Source organism: Halichondria panicea, chromosome 11, assembly GCF_963675165.1.
Source record: "Halichondria panicea chromosome 11, odHalPani1.1, whole genome shotgun sequence".
NCBI lineage: Eukaryota > Metazoa > Porifera > Demospongiae > Suberitida > Halichondriidae > Halichondria > Halichondria panicea.
The window spans coordinates 2,969,168-2,994,087 of record NC_087387.1 but is presented as its reverse complement, the minus strand read 5'-3'; the positions used below and the strand labels follow the sequence as shown (position 1 = coordinate 2,994,087).

The 24,920-nt window shown below is 39.4% G+C and overlaps 3 protein-coding genes across 3 annotated transcripts; 2 read left to right on the top strand and 1 right to left on the bottom strand.

The window, feature by feature from the left end:
• Positions 1–99: 99 nt before the first annotated feature.
• LOC135343689 (26S proteasome non-ATPase regulatory subunit 3-like) lies at positions 100–5,894 on the top strand. The gene is made up of 15 exons (XM_064540671.1): positions 100–302; positions 668–817; positions 1,204–1,244; positions 1,432–1,572; positions 1,885–2,021; positions 2,174–2,285; positions 2,515–2,593; positions 2,755–2,810; positions 3,087–3,249; positions 3,494–3,644; positions 4,058–4,130; positions 4,482–4,544; positions 4,834–4,926; positions 5,202–5,252; positions 5,657–5,894. Exons 1-15 carry the CDS (start codon positions 188–190, stop codon positions 5,735–5,737), a joined length of 1,506 nt encoding a protein of 501 aa, XP_064396741.1. The 5' UTR covers positions 100–187; the 3' UTR covers positions 5,738–5,894.
• Positions 5,895–8,368: 2,474 nt separating this feature from the next.
• Positions 8,369–18,119, top strand: LOC135343681 (uncharacterized). The gene is made up of 4 exons (XM_064540660.1): positions 8,369–8,799; positions 10,267–10,396; positions 12,117–16,802; positions 17,368–18,119. Exons 1-4 carry the CDS (start codon positions 8,674–8,676, stop codon positions 17,841–17,843), a joined length of 5,418 nt encoding a protein of 1,805 aa, XP_064396730.1. The 5' UTR covers positions 8,369–8,673; the 3' UTR covers positions 17,844–18,119.
• Positions 18,120–19,629: 1,510 nt separating this feature from the next.
• On the bottom strand, positions 19,630–23,372 carry LOC135344316 (alpha-latrotoxin-Lh1a-like; the record flags this gene model as incomplete). Its single annotated transcript, XM_064541482.1, has 3 exons — positions 19,630–22,690; positions 22,808–23,000; positions 23,208–23,372. Coding segments are annotated over 3 exons (2,625 nt in total), but the record flags the coding sequence as incomplete, so codon positions are not given.
• Positions 23,373–24,920: the final 1,548 nt, after the last annotated feature.

The window sequence follows — 24,920 nt, the reverse complement described above, 5'->3', positions numbered from 1 at the left end:
TGTGTCTACTATATAGCTAGCTTGAATGCTGTGGCATTTAAATTTTCTGCGGGAAAATGTTATGCACTTTGAGCTCCACCCACCGTTTTGGTTAGAAGCTAGTAATCGTCACATTAACATCTAAAAAATAGGCTCTCAGGTTGTGTGTGACAGTGTGACAAAATCTACCAAAGACAAAAGACTGAGAATGGCAACAGAAGAGAAGAAAGACGTGGAAATGAAAGATGTAGAAGCGGAGGAGAAAGAGAAAGAAGTAGACCCCAAACAAGCTCAGCTAGATAAGGATCAATTGACATTTGAAGGTTTGTCTCAATTAAGACACACCATGGTGAATTAAAAATGCTGGCTATATTAAAATTTTGTATAATTAGAGTGGCACCGTAATAACATCAATTACGGTATACTGTACCGTATAGCGGGAAATATTCGTGGGTGCAACATTTCGCTATTTGGCTCTAGAGCCCTCAGCAGAAATGTTCGTGGGTTCTAATAATTATTCGCGGTTCAATGCCAGGAAACCACACCCACCAATAGCTGTGCATGTTACCGGTGTGTGGGAGTTTATCCCCTTTGCATTAACTGCTCTGCCCTCTAAAAACATGAAATTTTACATCCCACGAAATTTCCCAGTATTATGGTATGTGAATATTCCATACACCTCTTTCAGATGTACGCGAGCAGATGAGGCTGGTTGAGCGAGGTGTAAACCAGAAAGAACCTCGTTTCATCAACAGAGGTGTGCGTAGCCTGCAGTCCCTCAGAAAGAGAGTTAGCGATGGGATACTGCGCAAGTTGATCACTGCTTACTACCCTCCAAGTGAGACATTTATTTTCAATCGTTAAATTTTTAGCGAGTCACCCTCAGTTCAGTTACAGTGTACAGTTCCAGCTCAGAGTAGGTTGGTCACATTATAATTAAATTATCCAGTCTTCATCTACTACGATTCATATGCTACTGTACATGCACTCCTGGCTACAAATGTACATGTAACAGCTAGTAGGTGTAATACTGAGATAAAAGTGCTGACCAAGCAATCGGTTTGGAGTTAGCTACAAAGAGATTAGTAGACTAATTAACAATCGTGACCAACCTCCTCTGGTTCCAGCTTTTTTGACCTTGAATGGATTGCACATTGCCTATGTATAGTCATTGTCTTCAGTCGTGCCATATTGAATTGCTGGTGGTACATCACATGCACTCAGGTTCACCCCTTAGAGACGGACTTTTAGAGTATCTGGAAGAGGTCAGTTTCATTTGCCAGGTTCAGACAAAAATCTGTCCAAAATCACTCATTGTTGCCTCGTAGACTATTTTGGTTTTGTACAGTTTGGTTTGACCCTACTACATGTACACTGTACAAATCTAATTAAAACACGGGTATCTAACTACTCACTAACTGAGGTTTCATCTTTTATTTCCTGTCTATATAGCCAATGGAGACTGAGGAAGACACTGGTAGCTACCGTCCCCGCAGCTCCAAGCATTCGGGAGGAGGTATCCTCCCCGAGCTGGACGTCTTCCTGCATCTCTTTGTTCTTCTTAGACTCCTCGACAATAACAACCTCGACAAGGTGAGAGTGCAGTACAGGGGTCTAGACTAGATATATTCCAGTAATTCCTGACTGTGTTGCTGCACTTATAAATAACTCCATAACTTTTCTGGCCAAGCTGTTAAAATTTCCCTACTCAAGCATTCTAGTCCTGTTTGCCTATTATGTGTACCTACATGTATGAGTTTGAACCCCCGCACATACCATTACATAATGTGCATGTACTATAAGGTATACTATACCCTCTATAGTGTGTGTACACTCTACATATACATATACGTACCTAGCTTGATGTTTTGGATGCTGTGTAATAGTGTGCAATCTCTCCACTAGGCTAAGCAGTGCAGTGAGTGCCTGGTGGAGAAACTTTCTGGTCACAATAGGCGAACTCTGGATGCCCTCAGTGCCAAGTGCTACTACTACTACGCTAGGGTGTACGAGCTCAGCGGACAGCTGGCTTCAATCAGGAGGTTAGCTGTCCTTTAGGAGTAGTGTACATGTATGTACCCCTCAATGTATATGTATATGTACTAGCTGTAAGTGTGTAAATGGTTTCTTCTATGCACACCTACATACGTACATTGTACATGTACCTTCAAAACAACCTTCATACACACCCTAGCTTCCTCCACGCTCGTCTGCGCACCTCCACCCTGCATCACGATGAAGAGGGACAGGCAATGCTGATCAACTTATTGCTTAGAAACTACTTCCAGTACAACCTTTATGACCAGGTACGGCTGTAAACTTTATCTGCATCTTTCGCTGGATAACTATTGTAGTCAGTGCATGGGTATGTGCTTACATGTACATTGTGTACATCAGAGAGCCTCTCTGAGGCTAGCCAGATTAATGTTACACCCAATGCTAAAAACTGTACAGCAGTTTGTACAATTTTATATTTTTGAGATGAACAAGTATGCAGTTCGGTTAACTCTAACTGTAAATGTAACTCTCTCACAGGCAGACAAGCTTGTGTCCAAGTGCACCTTCCCTCAGACTGCCAACAACAATGAGATGGCCAGGCATCTCTATTATTTAGGTAACTAAATTTACTTTGAAAAGTACACGTAACGTTTGGATACAGAGGCAGACATTTACATATACATGTACCAGGCCCATGTGTGTGAATACAATTCGATGCTGGCTTCACTTTTTAAAAGACATAATTATGTTATTATGTATACACACTTCAACCTACAGGCCGTATCAAAGCTGTACAGTTGGACTACTCTGAGGCGTACAGACACCTCCTTCAGGTATTGTGATGAGTCACTGAAGCGCACCAATACTGATCGAATTGTGTTTCTTGTGATGTCATACTCATAATTACAATCTCAACCGTATTCCTTCTGTTCTCTTCTGTCTGCGTCCCATAGTCAGTCACTGTTTAATTTTGCTTTAGAAAATGCTCAGCTCGTACATTGCTGTTATCAATGGAGTGTTGCGTATATATAGCTTCCAAGACATCACTAAGCCACCCTTATAATCAACATAATTGCTATGTCACTCAAACAGCCCTCTTCTCCTCTCAGGCCATTAGGAAAGCCCCCCAGCACTCCGCAGTTGGGTTCAAGCAGACAGCCAACAAGTTCCTGATTGTGGTGCAGCTCTTGTTGGGGGAAATCCCTGACAGAGCCACTTTCCGTGACCCCATTCTTAAGAAATCACTGATGCCATATTTACGACTCACTCAAAGTTCGTTTAGTAACGTGTGTACATGTACATGTATCGTCTTATTGTATCCAACTGTAAAAAAACCACGGATTCTCTGTACTGGCTGTTCTTATACATAATGATGTATTTATTATAGTGTTGCTATTATTGTTAGAAGCATAAGTTTGTCAAAATCGTACTGTATGGGATTGCGGTGCTCTGTAATACATAACATGTACAGTATAGGGACTCTAATGTACAGTTTGCACACTCTTCCTCTCACTAGCCGTCAGAAATGGTGACCTGGAGCGATTTGGGGAGGTTCTGAAGACGTTTGAGAGTCGTTTCCAAGCGGAGAAGACTTACACACTCATTATCCGCCTCAGACATAATGTGATCAAGACTGGAATCAGAATGATGTCCCTTTCCTATTCTAGGTATGAGTAGTGGGTAGTGGGAGTAGTGGTGGTCCAAAGGTCTCTTTATTTCCATCAGCCTAGTTATAAATGTGAGTAGTGGGTTACTGGTGGTCCAAAGGTCTCTTTATCAGGGGTAGGGGTAGAACTGAAAGACAGAGCCCTCTCTTAACCACTGGGATTTTTGACATGATGGTATAATGTTGTGGTCAATGTGCCAGTGTTGTCATACATGTAGTTGAGTGCAGTACAAGCCGGTAACTTGGAGTACTGGCTTCATGACGTGTTTGTTGAGCATGATACTGACAACAGAGGCTTTAGTGTTTACAGTGTACGTTTTTTTTACCCTCCGCAGTACTAGATAGCATTGTCATGCTCATCACCATGACTATCACTATGATTATATCCAAGGTTTATATGTCTAACGTATTCAGGATATCACTGCCGGATATTGCTGCCAAACTGCAGCTGGACAGCAGTGAAGATGCAGAGTACATTGTGTCCAAGGTATGTGAATGCTTATATTGATATCATGAGAGTACAGTACTGCATGTGGCTTCTGAATTGCACTTGTCATTCTGTTTCGACTACCTTAGGGACGCAAATACTGGGCAAAACGTTTTTATTTGTGGGTAGAAGTAATGAAACTGAGTTATAATCATATGACATTGTAGTTTGGCTAATTTGATGTAGATACATAGCAAGTGTTGTCGACTAGAACGTAAAAATGAGCAAATCCGTAATTGATACAATCTGTTTTTTTAGAAGCCTCGTTACATGTACATGTATGTACCAACTACAAAATTAACTCTTACCAAGAATCATGCAATAATTATGTGACCTTTCACTTCTCTACAGGCAATACGAGACAGTGTAATTGAGGCCAGGATAGACCACAACCAGGGCTATATGCAGTCCAAGGTACTGACAGTGTACATGTAGGAGAAACGTAGGCATCGTATAGTGCATGTATTCATTTTGTGCATGGGTATAAGTATGTACTTGAATGCTTGATAATTACTATAGCAGATTAGTTACATATAACATGTACAGTCACGTAAAACTCTTTGTTAGACGGAAATTAGTGAAATCATGCCTACATGTAATGTGCGGCATCATTTGGCTTACTTTCAAGTGTACAGTGTACACATACGGCTTACATGTTCTCTTATATTATTTTAGCAAAACTATTTTGTCATCATGCACACAGGAAAACATAGACATTTATGCTACTAAGGAGCCGCAGGAAGCATTCCATCAGAGGATATTGTTCTGTCTGGAGTTGCACAGCCAGTCAGTCAAGGTCAGAAACTCCTCTCTAACACTTATGTACTAAATAGTATCACACGCCTCGCTTAACCACCTACATGTACACTGTACTTAATAAGTAGGGTACTTAATAAGTATATATGTGTACCTCATAAGAGAGTCATAATACCTGCCCTGCGTGCATGCATTTCCATTGTTTGACAGCTATCTTTGTATCTTGTAGGTGAGGTAGCTACATGTATTAGAATTTAGAGTTTACTTGGCTAGAAGTTTGTTTGTCTTCATTACTATCACTTGAATGTTATACAGGCCATGCGGTATCCTCCGAAAGCGTACAAGAAAGATTTCGAGTCGATAGAGGTAAGAACGTTATAGAAAATAATTATCATTGTAAGGGCAATAATTTACATAATATGTACCATATAGCGGTTTATTTTCGAGACACTAAATGTTCGCGGATTGCTCAAACTAAACATTTAAGGTTCAAATGACCACACCCTTACAGTAGAAAGGTATTTCAACCGAAAGTAAACCAATTTTCGAGGTACTAAATTTTTGAGGTTCGAGGTCAATCCTCGAAAATAACCAGCTATATATATATATACGGTATTGTATTCACCTCCCCTCACTTCATCCCAATTATGGGTATTAATTTGCGTAGCACAGATTTTCACTTTAACACCAGCATGTAATTCTCTTGTTTTGATATTATTTTCCAGCTATCTTGCAATTTGTCCAGTGTTTAATTTTCTTATTCCCTACAGGATCGAAAGGAAAGAGAGCAACAAGATATTGAGTTAGCTAAAGAAATGGCCGACGATGAGGAGGAAGAAGACTTCCCTTGACTTGCTTGAACTATATGGATCAATTGAACATTGTATGTAACCTTTAATTAATTAATTGATACCAATGCTGGATTAACGAATACTAAGAGAACATTACATTACATGCTCATTTTAATCAAATTTTGTTGCTGGTTGAGTTGCCAGTCTTGACAATTAAGATTGAGGTTGGTAGAAATGATAAAGCGGGTGGCAACAAGCTTTATATATTATTTGTGAGTCTTATAATCTCAAATACTAACCACACAATTCTGTACGTACAGCTAGTTATGCTCAGTGCTAGTTGATTCCTTCTCACCAATGACCCTCATGTTCTGGCTCATATTGTACACTCCCTATATTATATCTGGGCCCCCGCGTACAGTGAAGCTCTTTAATGTCTTCTGAATCAGTGAATTGTTTTTAACGTGCCTGGCCTATAATTATGGTAAATTGTATAATTATATGAAAACATTGCTCATGGGTCCACATGCAAAGTAAGTATCTATATAGGTATAATTATAGCTTTGGTAATAAAAAATAAACTGCACTTAGAATCGAAGCTGTTGATACTACCAGTCACAATCTGCACTCACATGCTTGTGAAGTAATGAGCTAAATGTGTTCAGATACAGTGAACCTCTAAGAGGTGTGAAATGAAGTGACAGGCTGATCGATAGTCCTTCAGTGATCTCAGTCTCATGCTCCCAGCCTGGAAACCAGAACAGAGCATCCCCTGGCTCCAATTTCACTGATAGAGGCTGAAGTACCTGGATATAAATAGAGGTACCGGTATGCAACAGTTTCTTGAAGTTACAGTTCATTATAATTATTGCTATTCTTTTAGTTGAGCTGTGATGACAATGTCAATTGGGAACAATCAGGTCGATCTTATATAAGATCCTTCTTGCAGAACGTGACTCTAGTTCGATGTTATAATTATATATATTTGGAGTTGTACATTGTAAAAGAAAAAGGTTTACATGGCTATATAATTATCTCCTATAGCTGTATAGCTAAAATTAACGATTTATGCACATACTTGTAATTTATATAGGCAGGAATTAACACACCTCTTTCCAAAAGTTTGATTCTCCTTCAGTGACAATGGGGTAGAGTCTCCATTCTTTGGACCCCGCTACCTGAATAGACACTCTGCTAGTGCATGTGAGGTCCATGTGCCTTTTGGCGCCGCATGGAGGATGGCCCCAATGAATCCACTCATTGCCTATGAAAACGTCCAGAACAATAAATATTGGAAGACACAGTAAAAAGTGAACGACTAGTTTATGTTATTACAGCGCCATAGCTTGGACTGAATGCAATCTTTGGGGTTAGAAAGAAGCACCAACCATGGATGCAGTTAATTTTTTTGTCGTATTTGGTCCGCTTTTAACCTTTTGACCAATAGTAATTATGCGCATGCATAGCTGTATCAGGGCTCCTCCTGCATGGCTGTACTGACTGTAGATGCAGTTAAAAAAATACAAACCCCCAAAAATCAAAACGTGAATCAACCCCTGACAGCATATACCTATGAGATTGCACTAGACTAGCTGTTGCACATAAGCGCCATCGTACTTTAAGTGCCAGCTCGAGCTGAATAAAATTTTTGGGATGTAATGAAAAACTTATATTATTTTTTAGGCTGTTAAAAACTATGGTATTAGCACTGTGAAACAGCGCAGTCTGACATTAGTCTAGTGCATGGTCAGGCCTATTATATTCCCAGGGCAAAAACAAGGAGATGAATTTTGCTCCCTCCCTCTCCCCCGAATGGGTCTGGCCCCCAGACTAAGCTAAGTATGACATCACAAACATGTATCCTTAATTAAATCACCTTTGATCCACCACTCATCTGGAATAAATTCAGGGTACTCGTAATCGTCTGAGAGTAATCCAGCTAACAGTGGATTGTTCAGAAAAATTCCATAATATACATTCTTAGTGCAATCATCCATTGTGCAAAACTGTGGTTGTTTTGGTGTGCTGAAAGTGGACGAAAATAACTGCTCGTCTTTGAAAAGGCTTTCAAAATAAGAATGGCACCATTTTTCCACCGCGTTCCATCCTCTTGTCACTCCAGTCACTGTGAAAGGGGAGCCAGTATCCAGATGCAGGTTAACAAACGTTCTGTTCACACTGTTAATATGAATTGGTGGAATGGATCGGAATTTTACGCTAGTGTTTCTCTCGAAATTGTTAATATAGCAGAATTCATTAGTTCGTGTTAGGTTCTCCAACTCTTTAATAGATTGAACTTTTATAATTAACAAGACCAGAAATATTTTACCATGATGTCCAAGCATGGTCTAGTTATTGTGAAATTGACACCTGGGCAAAAACAGAATTTAAATGACAACGATGCAATACCGTAGCTGTACAGGATACATAAAAAATGCAACGGTAATGGATACGGGTACGTAAATCAAGGGTCACTCTGATCGATTAGACTGTAAATGTACAGAGATTATAATTGATATTCATTTATCTCTGAGTAGATCTACCCTCCTATCTAGTACCTGACTCTTGACCTAGCAAAACAGGTTGTGCCAGGCAGCAGATGAAATAGGGTTTCTACAGATTTGTCCTTTAATACATTAATAAACATGCTGTCCTTTTCCAGACCAAAAAGTGTAATTATATTTATAAACATCAGCTCAGTGCTTGCATCGATATCTGACTATACATGTATGTCAGTATGTGCCCCAGTTACATTGTGTAGAATGTAGTCTACCTGCAGGTAGTCTACCAGATCTACACTAGAATTGAATGACGATGGTTTAATAGATTGTCTAGGGCTACAGGGAAGCCATGCCACTCAAAGCCACTTTGGTTTATAGCTTCCTTTGTCCTGAATTGGTAAGGGGTGATCTAGCTACTGCACTGGCATTCAGTGATTAGTAGATTCTGCACTGCAGCAACTGAAGTGACTGCAAGTGTGCTCCTGAAGTTTGCAAATGGCAGTTTTCTCAGTGGTGGGCCTGGTACTGCTGCTACTCACTTGTGGTCATAGTAATACAGTAACGGAGCCTGGTCCCACGTCTTCGTTTCCCTCACCTGTGGACATTGCAGCAGGGATCAATGTGAGTGAGGTTGCATTAATGCATGCCTATCGTGTATTTGCATGCACTGACATCCTAAAATACAAAAACCATAGAGAGCACATTTCTTATACCATGTACTGTATCGAAGAGTCTTTGTGACAATTAATATGAGCTGATAGCTATGTCTAGTATGTAAATCATTACGTCAATGTTGTTTTTACTTGTAGTGTATACCCTGTTGCTAAAATATATGCGACCATAAAATTATGCGAGGCCAATTTTAAGGCTCCAAAAATACTATGCGATATTTATTTTATGCGATTACTTTAATGCCACGATTTGTTGTACAGGCCTCAAAAATATGCGACATGATAGCCGCTCGCATCAATAGCAGTATTTAGTATCACGCATAAAATTATGAAATACCTGCATGAGGGCGTATCAAATCAAATCTTCTATAGATCTGACCTGCTCTTTCTACCTAACCCTAATCTGTGGAGCAGGAGCAAGAGCATTATAGTGAAGTTCATCAAACAATAATATCTGGCGTTCTGGGTCACCTTACAGGTTAAAAAGTGATTGCTCAAGCAACCCATCTCTGGCTAAAGTGTTTCCACAAGCAACCTTACTAAAGCCAAGTTAATCTTTTTCCATGGCACAAGCAACCTATTATAATTATTATATAGTCCGCAATAAAATAGAGAGAGTATCAAACAAAGCTGCCTTGCATCAGATATGTTCGGAAAGTAATGTGACTTACTGTCTGAAATGCGTGATCAATTAATGCAACTTGGCAATGACATTGCTGCCTCGAGGCGCTCAGATTGGTCATTTACCAATTCAAAGGAAATCACGTTACTTTTTGATGCAAGATTTTGCTCGGTTTGATACTCTCTCTCTTATGGACTCTGACCAATAATACTAGCGTGCTGGGTCGCTTCCAGGTTAAAAGTGATTCTCAAGCCCCATTACTGACTGTCACTTTTAAAGTGATTCCTAAAGCAGCCCGTTACCCATTACTAAATGTCAAGTTAAAGTGTTTCCACAAGCTACCCATTATACTGACCAATATATGGCGTGCTCGGTCACTGCTAAGTTAAAAGTGATTCGTTAAAAAAGTGATTCCTAAAGCAAGCCGGTACCCATTGCTATATAATTAATGACTGTAGCCCTTGTTTCTTTCGTGGGGTAGTTTAGATTGTAACCACATGCTGTGTCCACAGCCTTAGCCTATATATTAGAGTGCAATAATAAGCAGATTTAGTTCGGTCCGGTACCCATTGCTATAATTAATGACTGTAGCCCTTGTTTCTTTCGTGGGTAGTTTAGATTGTAACCACATGTTGTGTCCACAGCCCTTAGCCTATATTGGAGTGCAATAATAAGCAGATTTAGTTCGGTCTCTCATATTCATAAGACACAATTCACTAAGATACTTAGACTATAATTATATGTAAAGTGTTTGTTTTATATACGCATGTGTTACTGCATGTATCTCCATTGAAGGTGTTCACGAAAAGCTTTCTCAATCAACTAAAATCGAACCAACCTGATCTGAAGGCGGGTCTGTGCAAATACACCAATGGTGAACTGTCCAAATTATCCAACAGTGGAAAAGTTCAACTCAACCAAAAGGGTAAGACCTCAGACTATAAATTTTACTGCCATCACCTTAGTTAATCTATATAATTAATTTTATATCACACTTGCTAGCAATATATAAGTGAGTTGTGTGCATCATCCAGGTGTATCAGCATTAAAACACGTTGCTAGCTAAGTGTGTTACAAAGAGTTTATTGCTGATCATGAAGCTGAAAATCCTATCCAAGCTAGTTTTCAGATTCGAAAAAACTAGCTAGCTTCATGCACATTTTGGAAGATGGTTGGATGACTTAAATGATGATGAATCATGCAAAAACTATGCAAGACATTAAAGTACAGTCACATGGCTGTAGGCAGTGCTTTGAGTACCAAGGGCGTATAAAACAAGAGAGGGCATGCAACAGTAAAACAGCAGAATCCACCACGTGGGCGGGTTAATGTGCATGAAGTGCTAACAATAGATTTATATTTTTAGCACTTCATCCATTGCACTTTCATCTGCCCACGTCCACGTAGTGAATTCTGCTCTATGTGTACTAGATAGTGAGTTGCATTGTACTCTTCTTATACGCCCTTGGTAGTACCTTACTATTATAAACAGGTACTAATTTTAGCGACTTCGCGATTTAACCCGAAATTTTGTAACTGCAATGAGAATGATGCAAAAGCTAGCCTCTTTTTCATGTATAATTATATCTGACTCCAAACTTTATTCAACCTAAACCTTAAAAAAATAAAAATCTAATCTTTTGACACATAATTTATTGTACTGATCAATTTGCTGCATATCCGCCAAAATTAGTACCCCGTTTAATAGTAAGGTACCGTATTTACTTGATTAAACGCCCTCCTTGAATAAACGCCCAGGGTAAAAGCTCTGTCTTAGTCAATAAACGCCCATATATGGGGCGTGGCACTGTGGGTGGAGCTGAAATAGCACATGGAACCCAGTTGCAAGCATGGCAGCATAGAATAATAATACTTTTTATGATGCATCGATGGCAGAGAGAGAGATACCGACACAAACGGCACTCCTATGACTTAAATTTAAGCTGAGAAATAGATTTAAGCTGAGACAGCAGCCCAAGAAGAGCACAATAAATGCTGCTGTGCAAGAATTTTGGAGTACACATAACAATAGACGCCCCCTCTAAAGACTTCGATCTGAAATAAACGCCCGGGCGTTTAATCAAGTAAATACAGTATATCGATTCCATGCCGCAGGGAAGGGAAAAAGCGGCCTTGCATAATTATTTTGTTGCGAAATTTACATCGTATATACACAGAGGAAGACCGTGAGGTTAGTGGTAGAATTGGCATGCTCACCCACAGTGGCTGCCTTCAAAGAGTCTCGAAAAATTGCGAATTGAAATACAGGTCAGTGTGTTGCATCGCTGTTGTCTCCACTCGCTGCTCAGCGCTGTCGGGCACCATGACTCTTTAGAGAGGTCACCGTCTCTAGACAGGCTTGGTATAAACTGTTAATAGAGCTGCCAGTTAAATTAGTGAGTGATGGACTCTCCTTGCACATTTGTATGAGAATAAGCTTTTTGAGTGTTGAGTTTAGGCTTAAAGCTTTCAGGTGTATGGTCATGGAAAGGACAACAAATATCAGTAATATAATTATGCGCATGCGCGTACAAAGATAAGAGGCCGCTTGTCAGAGTTTCGGAGGCGGCCTAGAATCAAAGCTAACTACGTATAGGTACATTTCTATTTCTATAAACACTGATTACACTTATCTTATTTCGCAGGCTCAGCTCAACATCCCATTATTCAAGCCGTCGCCTTGAAAGCATTCCCCTTCACAGAATTATTCTCAGGAAATAGTAATAATGGTCTACTTAACAATATACCTGTCACAAATGTGCTTCTTGAGTGCGAGCCGTTGAATGTTGTAGTAGTAAGCCGAAACTTCGATAGCCACCATGTGATCATTCCTGGCATTCTGCAGCTTGATGATCTGTCACTGATAGTGTCCATAAATTCATCGTTTATACCGAGAATCTACTTTAAAGGGATCTGGTCAGTCGCTGGTGAAAAAAATCAAATTCAACTTGATTTCAATTCTCAAACAAACAAGCTAGAAGCATCAAGTGATTTCAGTATTCCCTTTAGAGACCTTGTGCATACGCTGACACAATTGCCAGTTCCTCTCCCCAAAGGTTTTGATTCTATTGGAAAGAAGTTAAAGCTAGTCGGAACATTTGATAACCTATTCAATGGTATGCTGATAATATCAGCCGGTACTGACCCAAGCAAGCAAGCATATCTCATTGTTAACAAAGAACACGATAGCGTTAAGTATGCTGTTGTGGTGGACATTGGCGATATAACTCTAAGTAGTATGGTGAAAGCCGTATTTGGAAAAGATATATCTACAATTCCGTTCATTGGATCTCTTGGCCTCCCTGAAATTGCTGTAGCTGTCTCGAATGGTAAGATATCCTCAGATGTTCTCACTAAAACATTTGATGGAGCTAATCTGCTTCACCATTATAATAACACTATTCCTTCTGGTGTCTCGGGTTTCATCCGCTTTGATTTCTCAGATGTAATCTTTAAAGTAACTTATCAAAACAATTTGCTCTCTTTTAATGCGTTCGTTGGCTCACTGAGTATTGGTAACGTGCTGAAAAAGATCCCTAACTTTAACATTCCTTCTGGAATCACTGACCTTCTCGATATCAAGATCAGCAGATTTGGTTATGACTTCAGTACACACAACATTTTCATCAAAGCTGATTTCGACACTGCCCTCAGCTTTCTGGATGGCATTCTACCGATTCACAATCCTTCAATCCTGATGAATATAGACTCATCTACTAAAAACTTTGTTGCTGATATCTCTGGACAACTAGCTATCTTTAATATCAAAGTTCCTATTGATGTGAAGTACTTGTCAAATCTTCATCTCTTCAAAGTAGTAACTGGCTTTAACGTTCCTTCTCTAAGTGTTAGTAGTATGGTTCGACAACTGGGCATCCCTCAACTGCCTCTGCTTGACAAATTCTCAGCTCCTAGTCTCGCTATAAAAATTTCCGGCAATCTTAATGGTCTTTCAAATGGAATTGTCGTCATAGAAGCGAACATCGACTCAAAAAATCGTGTTTTTGCAATTCTTAAGAAAGATAACAAGGTACTGACAAGAGCACTTGCTGCTGATATCGCCCAAGTCAAATTAAGTGATCTTGTTCAAAATTTGGTCGGACAAGACATATCTTCAACACCTTTCTTTGGTTCTCTTGCTCTTCCCAAAATGGGCCTTTCCATCTCCAATGGGTCAATCTCATCCGATCTGATGCAAATGTCCTTTAAAGGCACCAAAATGCTGAAGTACTTCAACAACCAAGTTCCTAAAGGTTTTGAGGGTTTCCTAACATTTGGCAAGTCAGATTCTCTGTTTAAGGCAACAAAAGATGACAAGGCTTTCACATTTGAAGTCATCAGCGGTGCTCTAAGTATTGGACAATTGCTAAAATCTATTCCAAAATTCAAGATACCCTCTGGAATCACTAACATGCTCGACATCAGGATAAGCACCTTCGGGTTCAACTACGTTACAAAGAATGTATTTTTGAAAGCCAATTTCAACAAAGCTTTTAATTTCCTCAATGGTGTACTGCCTGTTCAGTCTCCTTCCCTCATTCTGACAATCAACACAGCTACTCGAAGTGTAACTGGACAAATCGATGGGAAACTAACTCTTTCCAGCATTAAAGTTCCCATTGATTTAAAGTACCGATCTGATATTCATCAATTTAAGGGAGCCACAGAATTTACACTACCTTCTCTGAGTTTTGGTAGCCTTGCTAAAGATCTCGGGGTTCCTCTTCCTAATTTACCTACGAAGATCTCCATTTCTGGCCAGCCTATTACGTTGAACACAGAGCTAAATGGTCTCTCCCATGGAATTGTTGTGATTGGTATTTCTATTGGCTCACATGATAAAATTTTTGTGGTTATTAAGAAGGACGCCAAATCATTTGCAGCTGCGACTTTGGCAGATATGAGAGGAATTAAACTTAGTGATCTGGTCAAGAAATTGATGGGAAAAGACATATCTTCTATTCCTTTTTTGGGTTCCCTTGCATTGCCTGAAATCGGTTTGGCTGTTTCCAAAGGTAATATCTCATCCCATTTGATAGGTGAGAGCTTCCATAACACAAGCCTCTTGCGATACTATGACAACAGCATTCCTTCAGGATTCTCTGGCTTCATTAAGTTTGACTTCTCAAGTACCGTGTTCAAAGTTGCTTACAATAGTAAATCTATCTCGTTCAACCCAAGAAAAATCGACAGTAGTTTCAATGTGAAAAAATTGCTGAGCTTAATTCCAAATTTTGACATTTCGAAAATTCACCTACCTCTCGGTCTATCAAATATCTTCGACATACAAATCGGCAATTTTGGATTTGATGTCAGCGATAATACAATCTTTGTCGAATTTCAGCTAACAAAGACCTTGAAGTATTTTGGTGGGCTCTTACAAATCTCTCATCCAAGTATGCGTTTAGATGTGGAACCCAAAAAGGCTGATGTCTCAGTACGAGCAAGTGGAAAACTGGTTCTCGCCAATACCAATTTTTTAGTCTCTATTGCTAGGGTCAATCGGAAATACTACCTGACAGCAAGCACACATAGCATTTCAATGTCAAACATACTTTCAAGCTTTTCAGCCAAAGTTTTGCCAAGTCAGATGCAATCACTTGTAGGCAAGCTACCGTTTTTGAATTTTGGTGTCGAGGACTTCAATATGCTTTTGCCGTTAAACACTCAAAACTCTGAAATTTTCTTATCCGGAAGCCCAAGCATTGCTGGATATAAACTTGTTCGCATGCATGCCACCATTACTCGAAATCAAGGCAGTGGTACATCACTAGCCCTCAAATTAGATCTCAGCAAAACAAACGTAGCAGAGACTATAGGAAAAATAGCACCGTTTGCTTTACCCATTTTGAAGAAAATACCTCTCCTCAATCAAGATGTAGGTACTGACATAATTATTGCACCAAAAGGCATCAGCGATCTTAAATTCTCAAAGGATGATGTACCTATCAAGGTCAATCAGGGAATCACCTTTCAAGCAAATATTCCATTTCCTTCAGGAAGTGCTTGTAACAGTGATGCATTCTGCAAAGTAGCCAAGATTATCTTACCCCCGAACATTGTGCTGCACATCGATACCAGTATTGTTAGTGCTGCTGATTTCAAGCTAATGGCCAGCATCTCGGGCTCCCTCAACCTACCTGGAGGGCTTGCAATTACTCGGGCAGGAATGGAGATTCGTGTTGGAGAGGACACTAGTATTGGGATTGTTGGACAACTTGCTTTGAAGAATCCGAAGTTAGTTTTCACCTCTCGGATTTATGCTTCTCCATCTGGTGTTATCATGGAAATGATTGCTGCTGGTTGCTGGAATAATGCCTTCCATTTGGGCCTTATCGACATTTGCAATATACATGGCTCAGCGGGTGTTGGTGCAACCATTATCACAGAACTTTCGTTGGGAGGAGAAGTACACTTTGGAGTTGGAAGTTGTTCACATGGTCAACCACTGAAAGCCAAAGCATACGTAGGAGTCAACACAATTGAGCCAAAAAATAACTACTTCTATGCAAATTTCCCACAGGGCCTTTCAATAGACGCCTTTATGAAGGCACTGTGTATTGATTTAAGCTTTATACCGAAGCCTATTACAAGTACTGGACTTGAACCTGGATTTTTAGCTTCATTCACTGCCAGTGCGGCTGGAAAATCTATTCCAGAAATCAATTTGTTCATCCCCCCAGGTCTGCAGGTTAACGGTACTGTCAATATTCTTGGAGTGAAAGCATCTGCCAATATTTCGTCCAGCCCCTCCAAAGGAATTTATGCCTCATTTTCTCTTTCCAAACTAGATGCTGGGGGACTTCTTCAAATGACAGCAGCAAACGATCACTCTAGAGGACCATATATGATCGCTGACCTTAGACCGCCTCATGTCAAGGTTGAAGCTTCGGGAATTATAACCGTTCTAGGAATTACAGCTGAGGCAACTTTGTCCATTGGTCTGAAGGGAATGTCAGTTAAAGTAAAAGGTAATATCCTAGGAATTGTGCAGGCCGAGATAACCCTAACAGCTGCCACTGGGGGCGGTTCTTTCAGCTCATCCAAGTTTGAATGCAGTGGAAAATTCAGCAACTCTTTCTTCTCTACAATAACCGAAGGTATAAAGAAAGCATCAGAAGGTGCTGCTAAAGCTGCTTCTAGTGCTATTGATGCAGCTCAAAATCTAGTTAATTCACGAAGTGGAGATTTCAAAAAAGCAAATGATAAACTAGAGGATGCGAAACGAGCAATATCGAAAGCTCAAGGGAGTTTCAATAATGGAGGGAATAAAGTAAAGTCACTGAAGAACAAGTTGAATCACATTTGCCCCTCTAGACACTGTAAATCCGGTAAGTCGTAATACATGCATCCTTCATAATAATATTAACTGCATACATAATGCAACTATAATGTTATCAGTAAAAATTTAGCGTTTACATAATAATCATTATGCTGTAAATTAAGACCACACACACGTACAAGGACTGCATTCTGCATATAGCACTTAGAGAGCTCTCTCATGATAATGTCTTGAATAGAACATCATTTTAGCAGAAACCTAAGGCTATATAATTATAGATTTTGTCAATTTGCTCACTTATGTACTTTGGATTCCAATTCATGAGTTTAATATTTTGATTGCTTAAGGAAAAGATTCCCTCCCGTACATTTACATAGTGATGTAGGCCCAGACAAGATCTGACATGCAGTACAAATTACTACAAGCCCAGTGTATTTGAACTTTTATTTTGTGTCACGTGATAACGTGCTGCTGGCTCAGTATATACATGCACTGAATTTGTAATGATTTGTACTGTATGTCGGACCTCGTCTGTGCCTATATACGCATAGTATACGTGTATAGCTGAGCTCGAAAGTCGCTCGAATGTAATTTACTGTTTTTGTTTACTTCAGTTTGCTTGTGTGGAAAATGCATTCCCGATGTGACATGTGTGGCTGCAAACAAAATATGTGATGGTTTGAGAGCAACAGCTAAGGGTGCTTTGGATGCAGCAAGTGCTACTATCAAAGGTTTAGGCCATACATTAGACATTGCAAAGGGAACACTCACTGCTGCTCAGAAAACCACAGACGTTACCAAAATTGCTCTAACAGAAGCCACTAAGTCTCTCAGCGTTGTGAAGGGGGCTATGCAAGGTACCGTAGATATTTTCAATAAGATCACTTCGTTCGGTTTGAACGGTCTTTTTTCCATCGAAGAAATTAAGTTTGATGCTCAACTTGGAAATGCTGCTCTCGGAAAATTTTCACTATCAATACGAGCAAAGATTCTCGGAAAAACTGAGACACTGAGTGTTAGTGCTAATATACATGATATCATTAGTACCATTGTGAACCCTCTTGCGAAGAAAATTGGAATCAAGATATGAACTACAATACACATAATTACACACGATAGTTAGTTTGTAGAAACATTAATTGATACTTTGGTCGACTTATTGATTGAAGCTATGTCCTTACGATAACGGGCTAGCCCAATGATATGACAGGAATGCAGTCCTGTGTATATAGCTTTGATAGCTCCTGCATGGAATTATTGCTTACAATTATTGCTCAATATCCCTCAGTGCGCATGCATGCGCAAGCGAGGTATGTAGTTGTGTGTTTTGTGTTTTTGATGCTCAAGACATTGATCATTGAATGTGTTCCCCATCAAACCTGATACTTGTTAAACACACTTTACATACAGGGTCAGCATATAGGAGTGTAACGTACCATACTTTGCACTTATTGTGATGGATGATCAACAAGGTCCATTTAACAAATTCTGGTATAACGGCAAGCGTTTAAATTTGGCGATTTGGTGAATTTTACCGAAGATTGCCAAATTATAAACTACCAATATTAAAGCTAAGTGGCGGATGCACGGCATTGACATGGTAGCCATGAACGCCTAGAACACCAAAAAATATTTCAATTCGGTTCAAATGCTCACCAAATAAAATACTTGCCAAATGTTGTTATGTAAATGTAGCCACTTCCAACAATAGTTTTACAACACTTTAATTGTTGGTACAAAGATGTACAGTATATCGAGAATATCATTTCACCTCGATCCAAAACATGTATATTATGTACAACACTTTACATGCATGAGCAATGGAAATGTGTCAATCTTCTATTGTGAGCAAAAGATATCTTCGCCATTCACTTATACCATAGTAATGTTAATGTATCCGACAAAAAATATTTGCCGCAATGTGAAAGTTAAGTGTACGGGGAAAGTTGATCACACTTAACACAAAATAAGCATCATATTCATGTACATGTACATTTTTGGGGCTCTCTATAGCACATTTCAGATACTTAATAAGTGACACGCCATCATTTTTGTCTAAATTCCTTCTACCGTTGTGTGGAAAGGACTACAAAATGCGGGAGAAAGTGTTGTATCAAATCTGGCAAAACTGGATTGTTCCTGCAGAAAACCTGCTCATGTCCTAGTAATGAAATTGAGGCGATTAATACCTTTTGTGGCTTATAGTCTGCTATAAGCTAAATCAGAGATTTATGTGCATCGTACACAATATCATACAGTGAACTTATCTCTAGCTAGATGCTATAAGTCTGGGTTATCATAATTCCCCTGGCCAATCCTAGCAATTTTTTACATTGCAAATGTTTTTCTAGTCGGATCCCTTTTCAATACATAAAACTAAAATGTATGGACTGTAATCATAAGAAATTAACACACAAATCAAATATGGTACAAATCCAGAAAAGCTTAGGATAATTATGAGGCATATTCACTATGATCAGGATGCACTCCTGCATGCTAGGACTCAATAAGTGAGTACATGCACATAATTTGCACTGTAGTTAGGCAATTCAAGATAATTATTTCGAGGATACATGTGTAATAAACATTCGCGTTTTTCGCTGAATAATTAGCTTATAGCATGTACCGCGAAATTTATACCCACAAATACCGTAATATCGGCATGCATGCGCTACAAGGCTGCAACCACCAAAAAAATTAATCTGCGATATCCTTAACGGTCTTACCCCCGTATATGGTAGTGAAAAATCAAAAGTATAATGCAGTCTATAGTAGAGAAATGTTAATTAATTATGATACAATTCGTAATTACATGTTGGCAAGAATCTGATGCACAGCAGTTGTTAGCTAGCTAGAGTAATCAAGCAACGAACAAGTAACTTTGACGGAGTTTTGAATAATGAGAGATCACAGAGAGACACACTTTTATATAGTAGAAAAAATAAAATCTATACTAACACGCAACAAAGCACAGGATAGGAACAGAGACGCGCAGGGCCTCTTTATAAAAAAATAGTAACCATAAGACACAAAAGAGGGTGGAAAAGAGGGCCAATTCTAGATAGCTAATAAACACTATACTTAACTAAAGTTCCTATCCTAATAACACTACTAAACAAAAGTTATTACAGGTACACAATCACTAAGCACAAGTGTATATTATCCACATAACTTATTCATTTAATTTTATTATAGATATCGAGTTTTAATAAACTAGCCAATAGTGTCTGATAAATTTCTGAACGTTCCCTAGACTTTGAACTGTTCATCATAGTAGCTATTTCGAGTGGGGTCATGCCTAGAACTCCCCTTTTTGTAAAAGAACTTCCTTTATCGATTAAAAACTTTACTGAGGTGTGGCGACCAAGAGCAATAGCATAGTGAATAGGAAGGTTTTGAAATACATCTTCAGCGCATATATCGGAGCCAGCATCAACTAAGTGAGGCAATGCAAGACCATTGGGAGTCATTGCAGCATAGTGAAGAGGGGTTCTCTGCAGTGAATCTCGACAATTAGGCTGATGCAACTTAGCCTCGAGACCAACCGTTCGTTATCTGAAAGAACGCCTGGTCAAGTTCCAATGTAGCACTTGTCCAGCAGTCCAGGAATTTCATGGACCGGTAATTGCCCGCACAAGGTCCGCCCAAGGTGTATTACCCATGAATATCATTAGTAGCTATAAAACGCTGACTCAGCTGGACGAGTGCTACATTGGAACTTGACCAGGCGTTCTTTCAGATAAGGAACGGCTGGTCTCGAGGCTAGATGCAACTCTTCTTCAATGAGATATTTGACAGCACCAATCAACTCATTTTCTGTAGCGTGATGCAGGGCCAATTCTTTTGTGCAAACAGTTCCTTCTATCTTTGATACGTTCATATACCAAAACATATCATGCCCTTTACTATCTTTCATGAATGGATCTTGACCTTCCTCTATAAAATAGTTCACAATATATGTAAAACCGTTCAATGCAGCTAAATGACAAGGTGTGGCACCATTAGCGTCCAATAAAAACCAATTCATGTTTTTGACTAAAAGTTTGACAATATGAAGATGGCCCATAGAGGCAGCATAATGAAGTGCAGATTTACCATTAATATCACAACACGTATTATCATAACCAATTAAATATTCAGCGATGGTCATATAGCCACAAAGACAGGCTGTGTGTAAAGGTGTTAGACCAAGACTATTCTGAGTGTTGGGATCCATTTTAAATTTTTCAATTAGAAGTTTTGTAGCATCAATATGCCCTTGGAAAGCAGCTTCATGAAGTACACTATCACAGCGTTTTCTGTCTACTTTGGTTAAAAATGCTTTTGGATACATTAGGAGTAGAGAGTTCATGATATCAACCTTGTTACCCACAACAGCACTTAGCAGTGTCGTAAATGCAAACCAATCTGTAAATTGCTTTCTACCCAGAGATTCAGTCAGTAAGAATTCAGCCATCTCCAAACTGCCTCTTCTACAAGCAACATCAAGAGGTGTATGTCCTTGTTTGTTAGAAATATTGAAATCAATTTGCTTCGAATTAAACGTGGAAACCAACAACTTGGCCGTATCTATACTATTCGAAGTAACCGCATTATGCAAAGCAGTTGAACCATCTAATGTTTGATAAGTTATAATTATATCACAATGGTCCAACAAAATTATCACAATCCTATATTGGCCATTCATTGCAGCTTGATGTAAACATGTTCCACCATTTTTATCGGTACACATCATATTACAGGTAGGAAGGCCAACGAGATATTTCACCATTTCTTCATAGCCATGCTTGCATGCTAATAAGAGAGATGTCAAACCAGCTGTCTCAGGCACATTAGGATCTAATTTAAATTCAGAGAAAAACAATTTCACAGCTTGTAGGTGACCTCTTTCTGTTGCTATATGATATGGTGTATAGCCTCTTATATCCTGGCAGTGAGGGTCATGTGACTTGGACAAAAATAGAAACTTTATGACTTGTAAATGACCATTCATAGCAGCATAATGTAGAGGAGATCGCTGATACTTATCAACAAACAAACTAATATCTATCTCACTCTCTTGTGATAGAAATTTTGTCACACCTAAATGACTTTTGAAGCAAGCATTGTGAAAAGGTGTACGTCCAGGGTTGGAGAACACACTTTTATTGAAATCTTTAAACAGTGGCATTAAGAACTCCACTGCAACGCAATCACCCTCGTATGCTGCAACATGAAGAGCAGTTTGTCCATCCTTCGAAGGTATTGTTGGGTCACATTCAAAGTTTTTAATGAAATAGTTCAAACTTTCAGTCTTGTCCTTGTCTAGGCGAGTAATACGAACAAAGGAACAAATTGCATAAAAAATTGGAGTCATTCCCTCGTTATCAAAAATATTTGGACCACATTTCATTTCTTTCACGAGAAAAGCAGGAATTTCTTTATTGTTACCAAGGAGAGCGTAATGCAATAGGGTACGGCCTGATTGGTCTTTGCTGTTAAAATCATAGTGACTGTTCATTGCCAGAAATTTGACAATTTCGCATTGACCAGAATAAATAGCACAATGAAGTGGTGACCTTCCCTTTTGGTCAATCTGAGAAGGATCTGCACCATGTTCATCTATTAAAAATTCAACGATGTGTTTGTGTCCACTGGAACAAGCAAGGTGAAGTGGAGGAATCTTTTTATCCTCAGGATGATATAAGTTACATGTCTCTGAAATCAGAAAACGCACAACATTTAAGTGACCAGAAGAAATAGCAAATGTTAGAAGAGATATCTTTTTATAAAAATTATCCACACATTCCCAATGGCATTCAATAGCAAGGTATTTTAAAATGTGCAAGTGTCCTCTCTGAACAGCTGTAATAAGCAACTGGGTTTGACGATATCCTGTGTGGATCACATGATATTCTTGGCCTTGTGAGAGAGAGGCCTTCAAGACTACTAGCTCATCTGTATGAGCAAACATATCTGATTGGCAGTACTGTAGATGTGATTTTTATATGAGGCTGTATGATTGTACATGTAGAGTACATGGAGATTCATGTGTGCATGGCTGAGTATACTAACCTGATGAGTGAGCAGCAACAAATACGATGTCATAAGTCCTGTTGTCGAGAGCTGTGACTTGTGATACCACAATCTTGTCAAACAGGTACTTCTCACTGGCCAAGAGTGGGCGTGGTCCGTTAGACGAAGTGACCGTCTCTTTTATCAGCTGAATATCACGGGAATCTTCTAAGCTTCGGCTCCCAGGCTCACACTGTTGCATTAGAGAGTGTGTTGATAAGAGTGGTGTACATACACTACTGTACATAGTGACATGTGCAAGCAGCTTGGCAGTAGGTGCCCAAAGGAGGCACAATATTCTTTTGGATTGATGACATTCAAGTAATTTTGCTTGACCGATTGGTGAGAATTGCATTTAAATGCATGACTGTGATAGTTAGATAAGTAGATCTATACTCACGGTGAATGGCTGGTAGTTGCTTTCAGTCACCCATTGTTGAGAAACATGTTTGAGATAGTCTCCGTTGTACACAGTGGCTATGTTGTTGTTGTCCTCTTGGGTATTAAACGTGAACACACAGACAGCTGACCCTATGGGACCATTCCTGCATAATAGAGTAGGACAGCATTAATAATTATTTATGAGTAACCAGACTAAACATAGCAGTAAATATTTCACTGAGTCTAAACCTTGCTAAGTTGAACACAGCAAAGAGCTGCTCTTCTGATTCTACAACTCCTTCAGAGGAGCCACTTGGACCAAAGAATGTGTCTTGAATCTCATTGTAATGGAATGGAATATCACTCGATGTTCCTGCTCATAATTATAACTACAATCAGCTAACCCTATCACTTTTACTGATCGTTACTACGTGTACTCAATGCACTACACAGTACTCACCTTGCAGACAAATAATTAAACACATATTAGACACATAATTACACAGAGAACTAGAGAGAGTTTCACTGGTATTTAGTGTAAAGAGTCACTACAGCAGTCCCATGCAGGTTGTGCTGCAGTCCCACACTTGCTCCACTTACTTGCCTCTTGTCTGCCTCACCTCGTAACTGTAGGAGAGAAAAACACAGGCACTGTCATTCACACAGGAAGAAATTCTGGCTAATGTAAACATAATTATTGTTCATGAATAATTATTGTGATAAATAAATTATGTATTGGAAGAGCTCGTGAATGGTGATATAATGATTAGTTCGATCGTCCCCTCAATTACTCAATCGGGTTGTTTTTCTAGTCTTTTAGAGCTACATGTATATCCGTGTTAATTCCGTATAACCGTATATTAGAAGACAGAAATCCGTATACGGAAAAACCGTATACTTGTGGACTCAGCCTATAACTATTATTTAGAACTCGGATAAGAGCCGTTTACACGAACGCAGTTAGGGGATTAAAGGTGTGGTGTATCTCTGACCATCTACCACCCTTGGGCACTAGAGTAACAGGGAGGCTCTGACTGATAATTATTTAATGAGATAATGCAATGGATAGTAATGTATGCTAGCTAAAAGTCCAGATTGATTTTGTTCACATTCACTTACCACTGGTTCAAACAGTTAGTCGGCTGTACCAGCAGAATCGGGCTCTGCACAGGCTAAGCACCTGCAAGTATTAAACAGCTGGTCGTTAACCCGCTTAGTCAACCACAACACCACAGCTCAACGGGCCAATAGAAAGGTGACCAATAAACGGATTTGCTGTTTTGCAATTGACCACGGTTAACCAAGAATCCTAACAACCATGCCAGTGGCAGATCTAGGAATGTTGAGAGGGAGGTTCCAAAACAGTTCATCACTTTTCCTAAGCAATGAGCATGCGCATTAGAGAGCCCTGCCCACATATCAATTTATGAAATCAGCCTTCATTCAAGCTGAGTTGCTAGCTTGGTAAGTTGATCTCCAGTGTGTTCTTGTGTGAAAGGGGGGTTCCATGGAACCCATGGAACCCATGGAACCTGTCTGGATCCGCCACTGCATGCATCATGCATCACATACCCTGAAAGGATGTGCCTGCTGACTTGCGCTAATCCGACCAGTTGTTTCTGACTAGCTATTGTGCATACATGCATTCAGGCAATCATTCACAATCAGATCGACTCTGCATTCCTACGTACAACACCTGTTCTTAATTGCATGTTACTCTCATTATTGTAAA